This window comes from Hordeum vulgare, chromosome 7H (genome assembly GCF_904849725.1).
Source record: "Hordeum vulgare subsp. vulgare chromosome 7H, MorexV3_pseudomolecules_assembly, whole genome shotgun sequence".
NCBI lineage: Eukaryota > Viridiplantae > Streptophyta > Magnoliopsida > Poales > Poaceae > Hordeum > Hordeum vulgare.
In genome coordinates this window covers 600,886,384-600,905,184 of record NC_058524.1, presented here as the reverse complement: position 1 = coordinate 600,905,184, position 18,801 = coordinate 600,886,384, and the positions used below count along the sequence as shown (strand labels likewise).

The following is an 18,801-nucleotide window of genomic DNA, read 5'->3' as shown; positions in this document are numbered from 1 at the left end:
CGATTACCCATTGTGAAGCTATGCGCATTCTCAATGCAATATCTCAGAAGGTAATCGATCGAGAACGTCTGAAAAGGCTACAGAAGGATGTGGTCCAATGTCTTGTCAGTTTTGAGTTGGTGTTCCCCCGTCGTTATTCAATATTATGACGCATCTCCTAGTTTAACTTGTCGACGAGATTTTCATTCTCGGTTCTGTATTTCTACACAATATGTTCTCCTTCGAGAGGTTTTATAGGATTCTTAAAGAAATATGTTCATAACCATGTTAGGTCAGAAGGAAGCATCTTCAAGGGCCATGGAACAGAGGAGGTCATTGGATTCTGTGTAGACTTTCTTCCTGACCTTAAGACGATTGGTGTTCCTGAATCGCGGCATGAGGGAAGACTGAGTGGAAAATGCACACTAGGAAAGAAAGTAGTGATATGTAGGGACGGGCATTTTTTCATTCAAGCACACTACACAATTCTAAAAAGTTCCACCTTTATGGCTTCGTATATCGAGGAGGACCAGGCTGGGCCTGACCCGAGATATTCGGTCCGGGCCGGGCCAGGTATACACACGACCCACCCTCTCTTGAACAACCATGCCTGAGCTCCCGCGCCCGTTTCCGCGACGCCGCTCGGAGCGTCGCCCGCAGCCGCAACGCCGGCAAGCCCGCCAATCGCTACGCCACTCCTCCTACCTCTCCGTCCTTCCCTTGCCTTCCTTTTCCCTCTCTCTCCCATCTCTCGTCCATTTCCTTTCTGATGGATCCGTCGGCGCCATGAATGGATTTGAGCTTGAAGCCGCCGCCGTCCCTGCAAGCTCGCGTCGCCGGTAGATCTGCTGGTCGCCGACGTCCATCCACCGTTGGTTGTGGCCAGATCCGGACTCCTCTGCCCCCTCCCTCCTCTCTTCTTCCCATTTTCTGCTTCTCCTTCCCTCCTCCGTTCTGCTCCTCTTTCAGATTTTGTGCAGCAAGGTGCGGATTTGTGCTAATTTGTATAGTCTATCTTCAGATTTTCTGTTGCGAGTCTTCAGGATAATTATTTCAATGCTACTGAGATCTGTGTTAATTATTTCAGTATTTTTCAGAGGTCACAGATTGTAAAATCATGTGTAGGTGCTTATTTGGTTGGTGCCATCAATTGACCTATTGTATAATCATGCACTTTATTGGTCAGTGACATCAATCCATGTAAATCTTGTGTGAAATAATGAAATGTTGATGTATATTCATAGAATTATGTGTTAATTGTCGACATGTTGTATTGACGTCAAAACCTCATTTGATACAGACTATCAAACACAGTCTCAGTTCGACATGTCTCAGCATATACATGACTACCAAACAATTGCAGTTAAATGGAAACAACTATTCTAGGATGGAAACATCTACCAAACACACCCTTAGGCAAATCTTCATCCTCGACTCCTCCGTGGTGGGTTCGTAGATCGGTTTGCAAACATGTGTGTTCTTTTGTTGCTATGTGACACTGTTGTAGTCTCAGGCATAGTTAACCAGGGAAGCAAACTCTTATAATCGAGCCCACAACCGACTTATAACACCATGGCACATCAGGAGCCTCGAATTCAAAGAAGCTTAACATATTAGCCTAACCTGGCAGCAAATCCTAGATCCACCCCGGACAATGCAGCGATGCATGTAAAACTATGTTGCGCTTTGCCCAATGCGGCAATGCCTATATTTATTATTTGCTCTTTGGTGTACAGACTGCATCTTGACCAAGCGCACACTCATATGCCTAACAGTTTACCAAGCAAGTTCGCTAGCACTGCTTTGTTCCGGTCGGCCAACACCATGGGGTACAGTGGCGTCTTGACCAGAGTCGGCGACAACAGCCGGACCCTACACTTCTCCACACTAGTTATCACACGCGTGTACTCGTCGGCGAGGCCCTTGAAGCGGCAGCTGGGGAGCGCCTCGTCGGCGATGTGGTCGATGGAGCTGTCCGCCGGTGCGTAGTCGTTCATGCACCCCTCGTAGGCATTCCTCAGCGTGGTGGAGAGCGACGAGTTCTGGCTGAGCTGGTTGCTCGCGGCGAGCTTCGTGTCGTCGAACGAATTCCCGGCGGAGTGCGCCGCGAGGATCGCGTATACGGTGGCCCTTTCCATGTGCGATGGGGACATGTCGGCACCGCCTTGGCGCATCATGCTGATGCAGAGGTCGTGCATGAGCTTCGTGCCGCACGCCTTCTGGCAGGCCGCCACAGCGCCCAGTAACGGCACCTTGGGGCAATCCCTCCGAGCGGCTGCCATGCGAATGGGCACTAGGACGACGAGGAGGAGAATGATCTTCGCCATAGCCATAGAGCGCTCGTGTCTCTTTGTGAGGAGATATGCTTGCTGTCCGAGCTACCAAGCACAACATTCCACTATATGTGGGATGTGAATTTAGAATTTTTCAAAGAAGATTGTACATCTAATCAATCGATTTGATTTTATAAATGATCTGGAGTGACGGGTGAAGATGTGATGCGCCGCATGGTCAACACCTGTACATGATGCCAAGTAAGGAATATATATGTTTGTAAAAAAAAAGAGGAGTAAATATTTGTATAGAAGCTAAGATTTGTACTGCATATTTGACATTAATACCCAATATACTCTACATAGAATCTTAAATATTAAAGGGGAGTTGGTAGTTTGGCACCCATCCATTAATGTGAAAACAAAATCAGAAAATTGAGCACCGAATCAATTTGGAAATGAAACCTCTAGTGCAATTAATTAGTCATGCAATAAATTATGTGCGCAAATAGTTAGGTCCATATCACTAGTAGAAAACGGGCCTTTGGCCGGGACCCTTTAGTCCCGGCCTGCCTCTGGACCGGGACTAAAGGCCCGGCCACGTCGCCTCAATTCTCAATGCCTCCCTCGAGGCTTTAGTCCCAGTCCGTAAGGAGCCTTCGGTCCCGGTTCGTGTCCCAAACCAGGACTAAAGGGCTACGCGGTGGGCAGCCCGCATGTGCGCCACCTTTAGTCCCGGTTTGTGTCTCAAACCGGGACTAAAGTCCTCTGCCTATATATAGCACAGCCCCCCTCTCCCCTCTTCCTTCCATTTTTCTTGGATGGAGGATTGTGGGTGTGTGCTAGCTCTCCACTTTTTTTTGATGCACCAGAGGTGTTTGTTGAAATGTGTGTTAGAGCGATGCCGCCTCAGTTCACCGAACACAACTACGATATGAGATGCCTGAGCCACGCTTAAACATCTTCCTCTTTATTTCTACTTATTCTAAAAGGTTAGCAACTATATTTCCTCGTTTAGACCGTGTGGTACTAATTTTTAGGATCGTGATTGTATTTGATATACTGTCGTATAACACAGATGAGCCATCCACGGATGTACGGTGATCGACGCACAACCGCTTACAGAGAAGGCGTGCATTCTTTTCGAGATGCAGCCGATGCGAACAAGCATGGTGGTGGCTATACGTTTTGTCCATGTGTTTAATGTCGGAATGAGAAGGATTACACTTCCTCAAGAGTCATTCAGAGCCACCTGCTTCGGTCCGGTTTTATGTCGGGCTATAATGTTTGGACCAAGCACGGAGAAAGAGGGGTTATGATAGAAGACGACGATGAAGAAGAAGAGAACGATGATGACAACTACCGATCTATGTTCCCTGAGTATGCTGATACCGCAATGGAAGACAATGAAGAAGAAGACCAGGATGAAGAACGGGAACCAGATGAGCCCGCTGTTGATCTTGGCCGGGTCATTTCTGATGCATGGCGAGGTTGCGACACAGAAAAGGAGAGGTTGCAGTTCGAGCAGATGTTACAGGACCACAACAAATTGTTGTACCCAACTTGTGAAGATAGCTAGAAGAAGCTGGGTAGCACACTGGAATTGCTGAAGTGGAAGGCAGAGACCGATGTGACTGACTCGTCATTCAAAAAGTTGCTGGTACTAATGAAGAAGATGCTTCCAAGAAAGAACGAATTGCCCGCCAGCACGTACGGAGCAAAGAAGCTTGTCTGCCCTCTAGGATTAGACTTGCAGAAGATACATGCATGCCCTAATGACTGCATCCTCTACCGCGGTGAGAAGTACGAGAATATGGATAAATGCCCGGTATGCACTGCATTGCGGTATAAGATCAGAAAAGATGACCCTGGTGATATTGAGGGCGAGCCACCCAGGAAGAGGGTTCCTGCCAAGGTGATGTGGTATGCTCCTATAATACCACGGTTGAAACGTCTGTTCAGAAATAAAGATCATGCGAAGTTGTTGCGATGGCACATGGAAGATCGTATGAAAGACGATAAGTTGAGGCACACCGCTGATGGTCAGCAGTGGAGAAAAATCGAGAGAGAGTTCCCGAGATTTACAGCTAACGCAAGGAACTTATGGTTAGGTCTGAGTACAGATGGCATGAATCATTTTGGGGAGCAGAGTTGCAGTCACAGCACCTAGCCCGTTACTCTATGTATCTACAACCTTCCTCCTTGGTTGTGCATGAAGCGGAAGTTCATTATGATGCCAGTGCTTATCCAAGGTCCAAAGCAACCCGGCAACGATATTGATGTATACCTAAGGCCATTAGTTGATGAACTTTTACAGCTGTGGGCCGAACCAGGTGTACGTGTGTGGGACGAGCACAAACAAGAGGAATTTGACCTTCGAGCGTTGCTTTTCGTAACCATCAATGATTGGCCTGCTCTTAGTAACATTTCAGGACAGTCAAACAAGGGATACAATGCATGCACGCACTGTTTGGATCAGACAGAAAGTATATATCTGGACAAATGTAGGAAGAATGTGTACCCGTACAATCGTCGTTTTCTTCCGCCCAAGCATCCCTTAAAGAAAAAAGGCAAGCATTTCAATGGCAAGGCAGAGCCCCGGGGGAAGCCTATCATCCGTACTGGTGCTGAAGTATTTGATATGGTCAAAGATTTAAAAGTAATCTTTGGAAAGGGTCCTGGCAGCCAACCTGTTCCTAACGACCCTGATAAGCACGTACCCATGTGGAAGAAGAAATCTATATTTTGGGAGCTACCCTACTGGGAAGTCCATGAGGTCCGCTCGGCAATCGACGTGACGCACCCGACGAAGAATCTCTGCGTGAATATTCTAGGCTTCCTAGGCTTGTATGGGAAGTCAAAAGATACACCGTAAGCACGGGAGGACCAGAAACGTCATAAAGGAAGAGATGGCATGCATCCAGGGCAGTCTCAAGGGCGTGCCAGCTACGTTCTTACTAAGGAAGAGAAGGAAATCTTCTTTGAAGTCCTTTTCAGTATCAAGGTCCCGACTGGCTTCTCGTCGAATATAAAGGGAATCGTAAATATGAAAGACAAAAAATTTCCAAAACCTAAAGTCTCATGACTGCCACGTGCTTATGACGCAATTGCTTCCGGTTGCATTGAGGAGAATTCTACCGGAAAATGTTCGCCTGGCAGTTGTGAAGGTATGTGCATTCCTCAATGCAATTTCTCATAAGGTAATCGATCGAGAAAGTCTATCAGGGTTACAGATTGATGTGGTCCAATGTCTGGTCAGCTTTGAGTTGTTGTTCCCGCCATCCTTCTTCAATATAATGACACACCTCCTAGTTCACCTAGTCGAAGAGATTATAATTCTCGGTCCTGTGTTTCTACACAATATGTTCCCCTTCGAGAGGTTCATGGGAGTCTTAAAAAATATGTTCGTCACCGTGCTAGGCCAGAAGGAAGCATCTCCAAGGGCTATGGAACAGAGGAGGTCATTGAGTTTTGTGTGGACTTTCTTCCTGACCTTAAGCCGATTGGTGTTCCTGAATCTCGGTATGAGGGTAGGCTGACAGGAAAAGGCACTCTAGGAAGGAAAGCAAAAGTATGTATGGACGGGCATTCTTTCTCTCAAGCACACTACACAGTTTTACACAATTCCACCGTGGTGGCTCCGTATATCGCGAGACACAAGAATATTCTACGCTCCGAAAACCCGGGGAAGGCTGACTCTTGGATTAAAGGGGAACACGAGAAGACTTTCGGCAGTTGGTTACAGACACATCTCATGAATGACGGCACCGTTGGAGATCAGCTGTACTGTTTGGCCAGGCCACCATCTTCGACTATATGTACTTTTCAAGGGTATGAGATAAATGGGAATACATTTTACACGGTTGCCCAAGATAAAAAGAGCACCAACCAAAATAGTGGTGTCCGCTTTGATGCAACAGACGAGAATGGGCACTGTTTCAAAACATATTACGGGTACATAGAGGAGATATGGGAACTTGACTATGGACCTACTTTTAAGATCCCTTTGTTTCGGTGCAAATGGGTGAAGCTGACAGGAGGTGGGGTAGTTGTATACCAAAAGTATGACATGACAACAGTGGATCTCAACAATCTTGCGTACATGGACGAACCATTTGTCCTAGCCAATGATGTCGCTCAGGTTTTCTATGTGAAGGACATGTCTACAAAAACGAGAAAAAGAAATCAGCAAAAGAAGATATCGTCCGATGAGCCAAAACGCCACATAGTTCTTTCAGGGAAAAGAAACATCGTGGGAGTAGATGACAAGACAGACATGTCAGAAGATTATAATAAGTTTCATGAAATTCGGCCCTTCAAAGTGAAAACTGACCCAAGCATCCTACTGAATGATGAAGATTCTCCATGGCTACGACCCAGAAGAAAACAGAAATAATAGATAGGAATATTGGTGCAATAATGTAATAATGTATTAAACCTTTTATGTAATGCATGTATGGAATGTACTAAATTTCAAACACTTTTCATTTTCATAGTTTTGTCAAATTCTCAAATATGCAAAAAGAATTTTAATAAACCTTTGTAAGAGATGAGTTATCGTTCGAAACGCTGATACTTCGAGAGAGATTGTCCGTTTTGTACACGAAGTGCATCCAGTTTTTGTCGTAGCCCTCTCAACTTTTTAACACATGCTATGTGGGTGAAATGATGATAGCATGCCAACTTTCAACATTTTCAAAGTTCATTTGTAGTGCTTTTCAATTTTAGGGTCAACTAGCTCAAAACAAATAAGTAAATGCACGAAAAATACCAAATTAAGTCAGAAATTGTTGAAATTTTGTGATGTGCTTTTGAATGGTGCATTTTGAACACACAAAAAGTATGGAGTTCAAATAAGTTCAAAAAAATGAAATCCCTTTGTAAGAGATGAGTTCTCGTTCGAAACCCCGATACTTCGAGAGATATTGTCCGTTTTGTACACGAAGTGCATCTAGTTTTTTTCGTAGCCCTCTCAACTTTTTAACACATTCTATGTGGGTGAAATGATGATAGCATGCCAACTTTCAACATTTTCAGAGTTCATTTGTAGTGCTTTTCAATTTCAGGGTCAACTAGCTCAAAAGAATAGTTTTTTAATTGAAAATAACAAAATAGTTAATAGTTTGGATAGTCAAAATAATTACTTTTGAAAATACAAAATAGTTTTGAATTATTTATTCAATTTCAAACACTTTTCGTTATCATAGTTTTGTCAAATTCTCAAATATGCAAAAAGAATTTTAATAAACATAGTTTTTAATTGAAAATAACAAAATATTTAATAGTTTGGATAGTCAAAATAATTAATTTTGAAAATAGAAAATAGTTTTGAATTACTTATTAAATTTCAAACACTTTTCATTTTCATAGTTTTGTCAAATTCTCAAATATGCAAAAAGAATTTTAATAAACATAGTTTTTAATTGAAAATAACAAACACTACAAGAAATATGCTCATATGTGATGTTTTTTAAAATGTCGTTGATGAATTCGTCATAAATTTATGACGATTTCATCCGAGGTCGTCGTAAACCGTTTAAGGAGATCAAATCTACATATAAATTATGACGATGTGAGTCAAAAACGTCGTAACCGCATAAGATGAGATCGTCATAACTTTTACGACGATTGTAAAAATGTCGTAACATGTTCTAACTATGTTGCCATGTCACTCGTGGGTCCATTATATCCCACCTCATCCTAGTTTGTGAAGCAACCTACTATTCTATCATTCCAAAAATTCTCATAAATACTTTAGATCATATATTTCTTATATATGTGAAAACTCTTCCTTCCATAGTTCAAAAATAATTCAGCAATATTCATTTTCCTATTATGTTCAGAATAATACTTCATGAAGGAAGTGCTATTTCTATTTCTTTGATTACCCTCATATCTTTTGGGCACTCTTTCCTAACCAAATCATTGCCTCATGAAAACTTTTGTAACGATTTGCCTAGTAAATCTTTCTCAGCAAATATCCAAAGTTTGTGTTCAGCTAATAGCTTTGTGAAGGAAGTACTAGATAGGAATATCCTGATGAGTTGAATTTTTTCCACATCATCAATGTGCCCAAAACATAGCTCTCCATAAAATTGTAGCCACATCTCACAATCCATGTGAGCTCATGATCCAATCTTTTTTTCTGGTAATATTTTCATTTTGTGAAACAACTACATTTTATATTGCTTTATAGTTGATGAAAATTTACCACGGGATGACACTGACCATATAACCTTACTCCACCAAATTTTAGCACATTTAATTCAGCCAGTTTCTCTCAATATTTTTCCCAATATTCTGTTCAGTAGAGAGCATTGTGAAGGAAGTACAATTTTTATTTATCCAAATTTTATGAAATTTTTACAGTACCTTAATGTGCCCAAATTATCATCGTCCTCCAAATTTCAGCTCAATCCAATCATCTATGTGAGCCCAGTTTCAATTACCATTTTCTGTCCAGATTGGCACATTGTGAAGGAAGTGTCACTTTTGCATGTCCAAATGGTATAAATTTTATACAGTGCGTTCATATGCCCAAATTAACATCATACACCAAATTTCAGCTCAATCCATTCATTAATTTGATCCCAGCTCCAACATTCATATTTCTGCACAGTGTGTTACTTCGCAAAGCAAGTGCCACCTAGGTTCATCCATTTGAGCTAAAAATTTGCCAGAGTGTCCTTAGTAGATGATCATCCTCAGCCAAAATTTAGGCCCATTGTCTATGTGAATTACCCGCACCGCTAATCAAACACTTGGGTGCTAATTCATGTTTGAGCTTAGTTCAGTCTCCTCGTGAGATTCTTCTATTGTATTCTTCTTGCTAACACCTATCGAGGGATTGTCCAACCCACGAGACATGCATATTCCACCTAGAACGTGTGACAACGCAACGGTCAGGCGGTGACCATGCGGCTGGCATGCAAGTTCATGCGCTCTGGAGTTGGGCCTTCGACCACCATCCAAGCCTCAACGTCAAGGCACCACACCATGTATTTCTGATTAAATAGATACTTATATACCTATAAATGATTTTTGAGAAAAATAAAGAGCAAACTATAATGCAGTTGCAGTTCAAATTTAACCCGCTTCCAGCTGAATCGACATAAATTTGTCTTTTTCACGAGAGGTGGATAAAAGTTTTTAACCTCCAACCATTTTGTCAATTGTACATTAAATATGGAGTAGTATTTTATAAAAATGATTTGGTCCAATTTTGAAACAAATATATGGTACGTCCTTCATAAAAAAACTCATTTTGGTCATTTGAAAAATGAAAAATGAATTTTTCATAGAAGGAAAATGAAAACTTCCTTAATCAACATTGTTTGCCATTCCAATATGCACCCTTGTGCATAATATTATATCATTTCAACAAAATATGTTATTAATATGACCATAAGATTGATCATTTGGCTTGAAAGCCATGAATCTTCACATATGATAGCCCATTTCTAAGAACACTTATTTAAAATAATTGTCGTATTACTAGTTTATTATTTTTACTGGTAACTTTGTCACATATAATGACACAATGCAATGGTTTTCCATTTTTTTGAATTTGTTTCGAATTTTTCCTGGCCATTTAAAAATGCGGTCAAAACAGCGGGTATGACCGTTCCTACCCAATGATTGACTCTTGGAAATATTTTGGTGTTTCTATGATTAAATAGATACTTGTGCACCTAGAAATAATTTTTAGAAAAAATAAACATCAAACTATAATGTAGCTGCAGTTCAAACTTGACCCGCTTTCAGCTGATTCAACGAAAATTTGTCTTTTTCACGAGAGGTCGATAAAAGTCTTTAACACCCAACCATTTGATCAATTGTACATTAAATATGTCCTAGTATGTTAGAAAAATGATTTGGTCTAATTTTGCTACAAATATACGGTAGGTCCTTCACAAAAAAACTCATTTTGGGCACTTGAAAAATGGAAAATGAATTTTTCATACAAGGAAAATGAAAACTTCCTCCACCGAAGCCGCCCCCAATCCACGCCGACGCGGAGCCATCGACCATCCATGGTCGCCACCGCCTCCTACTTCTCCGGCACGACACTGACGTCGTCGCAGCGCGTGGGGCACCCGACTACTCCGCCGCCAGTGCGGCCACCCCTTCCACCTCCAAGGTTCGTCCCGCGACCCTCTCGTGGTACTAGCCCTCCAGCGCGTCGTCCCCGCCTCGGATGGGTTTTTAGATTTGTTTAGTTTATTGGGTTACTCTGGACGAAGGGATGGTGGGGAGAAAATCGAGTAAAATATGAAGCCTTAGGTTCTTTTTAAATACAATGGAGAATAGATATAATAGATACATTCTTTAAATTTCAAAACGTTCATTATATTTATTTTTTTAGAAGATTTATATTGTTTTTTGTTATTTTTTTGAGGTATTATATTTTTTAGAAAAAAAAACATTTGGATCAGCCTCACCCGACGTTGATGGGCCGGATCCCACCAAACCCACTAGGGTTCCCAGCAAAACGACACATACATCTCTCCCACAGCCGTCTCCCTCTTCTCCCTCTACCCTAGCCGCCACTTTCTTCCCTCCGAGCGCCCCTACTCTGTCTCCCCCTGTTCTTCCTCCGGTGCCTCCCCGCTCCAGCAGCTTCTCCTCCGGCCATGTCGACGCTCTCCACACAGGGGAACGCACAGGGAAAACATACCGACCGCCCCGACCGCCGACTGCCATGGCCGCCGCCAGTTCCTCCGCCGCCCTCCAGGCTCCAGTCTCCCTCAACGACAAGGTGAGTGCTCGGTCCCTCACTAGATCTCTGTCGGGTCGATTCTGCTCCTCCTGCTGTGGGTATACGGCGATCTGATCTGGTTTGGCTTGTTCGTTTTTGGCAGGCGGCGGACATGGGAGGCAGTGTCGACGGCGACCGGGCGGCGGGGGACTGCGGGGTGTGCGTGATCTGCCTCGAACAGATCCCGCTCCAAGAGACGGCGCTTGTCAAGGGCTGCGACCACGCCTACTACAACCGCCGCCGTCCTCCCTGCGCTCCACGAAAACCTCCGCCGCAACCGCCGCCACCTCCACTGGAACTACCCAGCCTCGCCCAGCTCCACTGGAACTACCCCGCGCACCTCGCCCAGCTCGCCGCGCCGCGCCGCTATGACCTCGTCGTCGCCACCGACGTTGTCTACGTCCAGGAGCCAGTGCCCCACCTCGTCGCCGCCATGGACGCGCTCGCCGACGCCGAGCGCGGTGTCGTGCTCCTCGGGTACCAGATCAGCTCCCCCGAGGCGCACCAGGCCTTCTGGGACGCAGTGCCCGCCGCCTTCCCGGTGATCGAGAAGGTGCCACGGGAGCACCTCGACCCGGAGTAAGCCTTCGAGGAATCCTACGTGTTCGTGCTCCGTAGGAGGCCGCGGAAGTGAGATTTTTGCTCTATTGCGTCAGGCATTTACATAGCAGGTTTGCAGGAATTTCTTATTTCAGTTCAAAAGCATGAGCATTTAGTTGTGATGGCTGATGAAGGCCGCTGATAGGAAGTGATGAATGTTTTGGCTTCCATGGGTTAATTTTTAAGTAGTATGTTAAGTTTCACCTATGTTTTGTGGTGTAAACATGTCGGATTTTTCATGTTCATGATCGTATTTGTTCATTGCATTGGGTGATCGACAAAAAAGAAGTCCACTGTGTAGACTTAATGGAATTGTGGTCATTATGCATCTTAACACTCAACTTCTGTGTTGAAATTAATCTTGTTGTGAGTGATACTCTGTCTTGATGAACTGATGAAATGCCCCTCTTTCCAACTAGGGTAAGAGATTAACTGAATGTGACTTTAAATTAAGAGATAATTGGCTCAACTTCTGTGTCGAAGTCAAATCAAGTGACACTCTGTTTTGATGAACTGATTGTAAATTGGAAATGTCCCTCCTCCCAACTAGGGAGAGAGATAATGGAATGCGATTCCTCGGGTATTCAAAATTTAGATGAGTACACTGAGAGGATTCTGCCATGTACTGTATAACTTTAGTATAAAATACACGTACCTCTGGTTTCATTGAGCATGGTGTATATCCAGAGAATGTGTCTATGCCTTTTCACATGGTAGTATGATTGTGTACTTAATACTCCCTCCGTCCCAAAGTTCTTGTCTTAGGTTTATTTAGAAATGAGTGTATCTAAATATTAAAATGTGACTAGATACATTCATACATAGACAAATCTAAGACAATAATTTTGGAACGGAGGAAGTACTTAGTACTAGTTGTAGCATATATACAAACTTTTACTATGTAAAAACTAAAAACATAAATATTTGTGTACTGCTCGTGATGCCTGAACCTGAAAATCGTTTGATGCCTTGCGTTCAGTTTCTTGTCAATTGTTTGATGCCTGGACCTAAAAATCGTGGTAAGCACCCCAACGTCAAGCAGGTCTTCGTGGTAAGCGTCTTGGTTCCCCTCCGCGCCTCTGTCTCCTGCTATTCGTTCGAACTGGTGCTGGTGTGATGGCTGTCCTTGTGAATTATGTGTCTTTAACTGACTCCTGTCTTAGATTATAATTGTCCATCTTGTCATCGCCAATTCCTACCTGCAGACTCAGGCTAAAATGTATCTCCTGATGCAGTACTAGATACTGGTGTTTAATTGCTTATTCTTGGATATAGTTTTCCTCTGCACCAACATCGATTCAGATTTGGTTTGTCGAAACAGTCGTTCATATGCATTACTGAATTATGCATGCAGGAGCCCGGAGTCGCTGAAGCTGAATTTTATGTATACGACATGAGCGCAAACCAGCTCCTCCTATTCTACGCAGACAAATTTGAGAAGACAGGGTTTACACGAGGGCTTAACTACTACAGATGCATGGACTTGTACGTCACCTACAGCCCATTCTCACTGTCTTGGTTTTACAATTAACTGCTTTATTTACTGTTGTTAGCCCGGAAAATTATTTCATTTCAATTATTCACTGATGATATAATCTGTACTGCGTAACTTGATGCTTTTGAGTTATCAGATGAGGGGAACACATTTCCTGGAACAATCTTAGATAGTTTGAAGTTTAATTTTCAGCTTCTGTGACCTGCTTAGGTTGGACTAATTATACTCCAGCGTTTATATCTCAGGATTTTTGACATCATCTTAAGGATGAATACAATTTTTTTTTATTTGTAATATTTTTGATATTTATTTCCTTTTGATTGATTCATGTGCAGTGTAATGTTCTTGTAGGATGACAAGTTGTCGCATCTCAAGCATGACTCATGGGAAAGCGTAATGAAGTCCATTGTACTATTCTTGTTATATTCTTGTGTAAAATGTATTCATGAGATGACTTATTATGTTATGTAAACCTGGGATATGTACTTTGTGATGTTATATGATGGATGATTTTAATTCGACTTGGAGTTTTCTTGATTTGAATGTGAAATAGTATTGGATTTAATACTGGACAAATAATTGGGTTGAAAAGGCCCAACAAATAGAAATGAAACCAAGTTTCGGAACAAAAAGTTGCTGAATTCAAAAATGAAAAAAAGGCAAAAACTGAAATTGGACCAAATGTATTTGGGCACTAACAGGCCAGTGTCCAAATTAGAATGATAAAAAAAATTCAAAAAAAAACTAAAGTGCCTGAAAATAGGCCAAGGCCCAAAAGAAGCCCAATAAGAATAGCCCAAAAAAATAAAACGAGCCCATGTGATCAATTGAAATGGGTTGGGCTGATTTCAGCCATGACGTTTTGATTTCGTCGTAATTTTGTCACGTAGGACTCCCACGTAGGACTGGGTTTGATTGTCAGCGATGATTTAGGATCGTCGTAAAGGTTACGACAATCCAGGAATCGTCGTAAAGTTACGATGATTTTGACCAAAACGACGTTGATGTTCATTTCTGACGCTCCGTTTTCGACGCTTGGTTTTTCGTCGTGCGATCGTCGTAAATGAAAAACCATGACGATGTAGCGACGAAAAAATAGCGTCGTGTACTAGCATATTCCTTGTAGTGAAAATAGTTAATAGTTTGGATAGTCAAAATAATTAATTTTGAAAATAGAAAATAGTTTTGAATTATTTATTCAATTTCAAACACTTTTCATTTTCATAGTTTTGTCAAATTCTCAAATATGCAAAAAGAATTTTTAATAAACATAGTTTTTAATTGAAAATAACAAAATAGTTAATAGTTTGGATAGTCAAAATAATTAATTTTGAAAATAGAAAAAAATTGAAACTATATGAGAATTTATAGAGAAAATTCAACCGAAATTCAAAGTGACCTCACTTTGAATTCAGGTTGAATTTTCTCCATAATTTCGAATATAGTTTCAATTTTCAAATTTACACTGAGTTTAGGCCCGTAAGCCTGCTTTAGAGAGGAGCTCGAGGAGTATTAGTGATAATATTCGACGATGTACGGACAAAAGAGATGATGTATTTGTTTATAATTGAATGCATGCTAATTTGAATACTACTTTATTCGACGATGTTCCGTAGCTGGAAGAAGAAGCTATGGAAAAACTATCTGAAGACAAAGAAAGTGCCAGTATTCGAGGGGTATCTAGCCAAGCAGGCGAATCACTGGAAGGCATTTCAAGAGTACAAGGAGTCAGAAGATGCCCAGGCATTATCAGAAAAGAACAAGAAAAATGCCGACAAGAAGAAATATCACCACAAGCTGGGGCCAGGGGGCTATGCTACTGCCATCCCAAAGTGGGATAAGAAAGAGCAAGACCTGCTAGCTAAAGGCATCATACCTGAACCACTCCGTGATGAGTGGGAATTGAGAGCAAGAAATTGGTTCCTTGCGCATGGTGGTTCGTACGACGAAGAAACAGGGGACCTCATCTGCAGTGACGGTCTTAGGATGCCCAGGGAGAATTGGAAAAAGATAGTGAAAGAAATTAAGGAGGGAAAAAGAAAGTTCACTGCAGATAGAGAGAAAGATTTGCTCACACTGGTCCTCGGCAATGACAACATGGAGGACGAACGCGAGGCTTCGGTCCTTCTTACCCGTGGTGGCTTGGGTTTGCCAGAGACCAAGACACTTACAGAAGCCGAGCGAGAGCAAAGAAGCGGCAGCAGGATGAGGAGAATGACAAGTTCAACCAGTTGCTTGCCAAGATTAACTATAACAGAAGAAGATTGATGAGCTTAGAGGAGTAGCGCGCCAGGAAGATCCTACACTTGATATTACCGGCGCCCCATCTAAGCGGAAAAGCAGCGTGGCTGAATCTGAGGCCCCGCCCGACGATGCACGAAGAATGATAGAGGGCGGTCCCGGCTACCCCGTGGATGGAATCAAGGAGTTAACATCATGTGAACTCCATCAGAAATTCAAGAACATATCCATGAAGGTGGCCGTCGGACAAGCTTTACCTTCTGGCCCTGATGCATGCTCGCATGGCCGTGAGATTCCAGCTGGCTTTGCTAAAGTCGGGGTGGATGAAATCATGGCGGGGTTTCATGATATGGAGCTCGACATAGCTGGCCCCGAAGATGAGAGGACACTCGGAGAAGTACTGGGTGAGTCATCCTATGGGACAAGAACTACATCAAGCTTCCACGCTCGGCCCCAAGGACAACATCGCCTCCGAGTCGTCGCAGGTCACCTACACCTCCATCACCTCCAAGCCCTCCACATGACGTCGGCCAGCACAACACGAGTCCATCTCGATCACCGCCGCCGGACTTGGGTCGTCCGTCTCCGCCGCCGCCCGCTCCGGATACTAAGAGGAAGAGTGCCAGCAAGAACGCTCTGCCGATGATTTCTAAGTGACGGAGCCCCCCAAAGCGCAAACTGTCGCCCCTCCCAAAGGTACCTCATGCTAATCTTCCTATCAGACCTTATGATCGTACCCCCGAGGAAAACACCAGGATAGCAAAGGAACATCATGATGCGCAGATGAAAAAGAAGGAACCCGAGCCCCGCCCGGAATACACCGAGAAGCAAATAGCATATGCAAAATACTTCACGACCCTTCCATCACAGTATGACTTACACCATAAGCCTGATGACTATACACGCACATTGCAGAAGGAAGTGAAAAAGAGAAGATCACGTGCAAGTGCAAGTGGGAGCAAATCAAGTTCAACTACAAGCAAAAAAAGATCAGACGTTCCTCAGCTTGGACAACAGGCCAAACAGTCGATCACACCCCTCAGGGTGTTACCCGAGAATGTCCCCCCTCTGGTGCAGGGGCAAGATTTGGAATTAGCAAAGAAGTGGGCGAATGAATGGGGTATCCCGATTAAAGACATTCTGACTTCCCAAGACGACAGGTTACCCAAGGCTGTGGTAGCCCCTAAGCCACAGTTTGTCATGGGAGCGCCTTTGGTCAGCAAAGATGATCTCCCAACAAATATGCGTTACTTGCATTTATGCTCACTTTTATTACTTGCTACTTTGTTGTTTTTATCTTTTAAGATTATAATACCTATATCTACTATCCATACTACACTTGTATCATCATCTTCTCACCGAATAAGTGCACCTATAATTTACCATTGCATAGGATGTGTTGGGGACAAACGATATTTTTTGTATTTGATTACAGGATCTTTGAGAGAGGCCATCTTCATCCTATACCTTTCACGGATTGATAAACCTTTGTCCATCCACTTGAGAGAATTTTACTGTTGTCGTACAAAACTCTGAACTTAAAGGTCCAACAACATCAACAAGAATAAATTTGTGTAGTAGACATCAACAATCCACCATGATCCCACGCCCGCGAGCACGTCCAACCATGAATAGACAAGAAAGGAAAAGAAACGCGCGGAATAGCTCAACGAAAAAAAAAGAAAGGACATAGTGGAAAGGCGTAGATTGCGACGGAGTATATCCAAGGCACGAACCCTAAAACGGCGGACGCACTAGTGGGGACGGGGCCTTTAGCCCCGGCCCGTAAGGGGCTTTAGTCCCGGTTCACCAACCGGGACTAAAGGGGCGGGACTAAAGGCCTAACCTTTAGTCCCGGCCCTGTTCCAAGCCGGGACTAAAGGTGCTCCACGTGGGCGCCTTGTAGCGCCCCAGGGGCAGACCCTTTAGTCCCGGTTCGTTACACGGACCGGGACTAAAGAGTTTCAGATTTTGTTTATTTTTGGGTTTTTTTTGAATGAAATTATTTTTGGGTTTTTGGGTTTTAGGGTTTAGGTGTTCGGGAGATTAACGTGATGCCTCGTTTGGTGTTTGGGAATTAGTTTTCATATAATTTAAATAGAAATAATTATGCATATATATATAAGATTAACTTATCTTACAAGCGAGCATATATATACAATTATATGGAGATCTGAATTATCGGGACTAGAGCCCGTCTATTCGATTACATGGACGAACATCAGTAATGGCCCCTAGCTACACTAAATCATCCTTTGTCATCTATAGCTTCCGTCCTCAGAAAGGTCGCAAGCTCCTCTGCAACAGCAATCGCGCGTTGCTCTGGTAGGACCTTCGTCCTCATGGCCGTGTACTATATAAGAAGAGGAGATGAATATGAATATCAATCATGATAACAAAGAATGACGGGTAAAAATAGAGGTGTGAATGTTCATTGCTTACGTTGAATCTGTGATCCTTGTGCTCAGAGGTAAACGTGTGAATGGTCTCGCAAACATAGTATCCGCATAGATGCGTTCCCCGTGGCTGCTGGTCGCACTTTACGAGAATAGAATATATATAATCAAAATAATAATCTAGCATCATAAATGTATTGAAAATAGAAGTATATCATACTACTACTTACCTGAGCCGCTCTAAAGGTCAGCTTCTCAGGCTCGATACCGGGAGTCACGCACTTGAACCGCTTCCAAACCCTGCCCGATAAGGATAATGATTTGCTAAGTTTTTCATTAATTGATATATCAGAAAATCATCGAAAGACACCGATAGAGCGCATGAATGATTGAAATTACCCTTGGAGCATGTCCTGCAGGCTTTGGAACTGTTCCAAGGGTCTCGATAATGGGTCGAAGGCATCAACTCTTCCCTTATCAATTTGAATGTCCAACAGAATCCAATGGAAGCTGCACATGTATATATATATATATGTGTGTGTGTGTGTGTGTGTGTGTCAGTAACTTATCAATTACACTTATAAGTGAATGGACACAACAGAGTAAAGACCCTCACCTAAAGTTGTATGGAAACAGTATGTGGTCATAGAAATTTTGATCTGTTAGAAACCTTAGAAGGTTTTCCTCCGTCTCCTTGGGTTTATCAGTTAGCGTCGCTATATGTATTTTATCTGGGCCAATAAACCCAATATTTAGGATGTTCCTACTTTTACAATCCAGAATCTTCATTCTGCATAATAGAGTACAAGTTATATATAGACAATGAATTGAAATAACTAAACAAGTTATATGTAGACAACGAATTGAAAAACTTACAGACAATAGCAACTCATAAGCGATTTGTCGAGGGTGTCGCCATTGTACATCTCGAAGAGTTCATCAAAGTCGATATGGATTTCTTCAGGGCGGTCGTAGTACTCCGCATTGCTTCTTGAATGTGTCAGCAACATTCTTAGGAAGCTTGGGTTCGCCCGTAGGCAATATCACCTCAAAGGTGTA

At 42.8% G+C, this 18,801-nt stretch overlaps 1 protein-coding gene and 1 pseudogene across 1 annotated transcript; one reads left to right on the top strand and one right to left on the bottom strand.

The window, feature by feature from the left end:
- Positions 1–1,580: 1,580 nt before the first annotated feature.
- LOC123412507 lies at positions 1,581–2,344 on the bottom strand. Its single transcript, XM_045105459.1, has one exon. It carries the CDS (start codon positions 2,310–2,312, stop codon positions 1,740–1,742), a length of 573 nt encoding a protein of 190 aa, XP_044961394.1. The 5' UTR covers positions 2,313–2,344; the 3' UTR covers positions 1,581–1,739.
- Positions 2,345–10,953: 8,609 nt separating this feature from the next.
- On the top strand, positions 10,954–11,644 carry LOC123409458 (annotated as a pseudogene).
- The last annotated feature ends 7,157 nt before the right edge of the window (positions 11,645–18,801 follow it).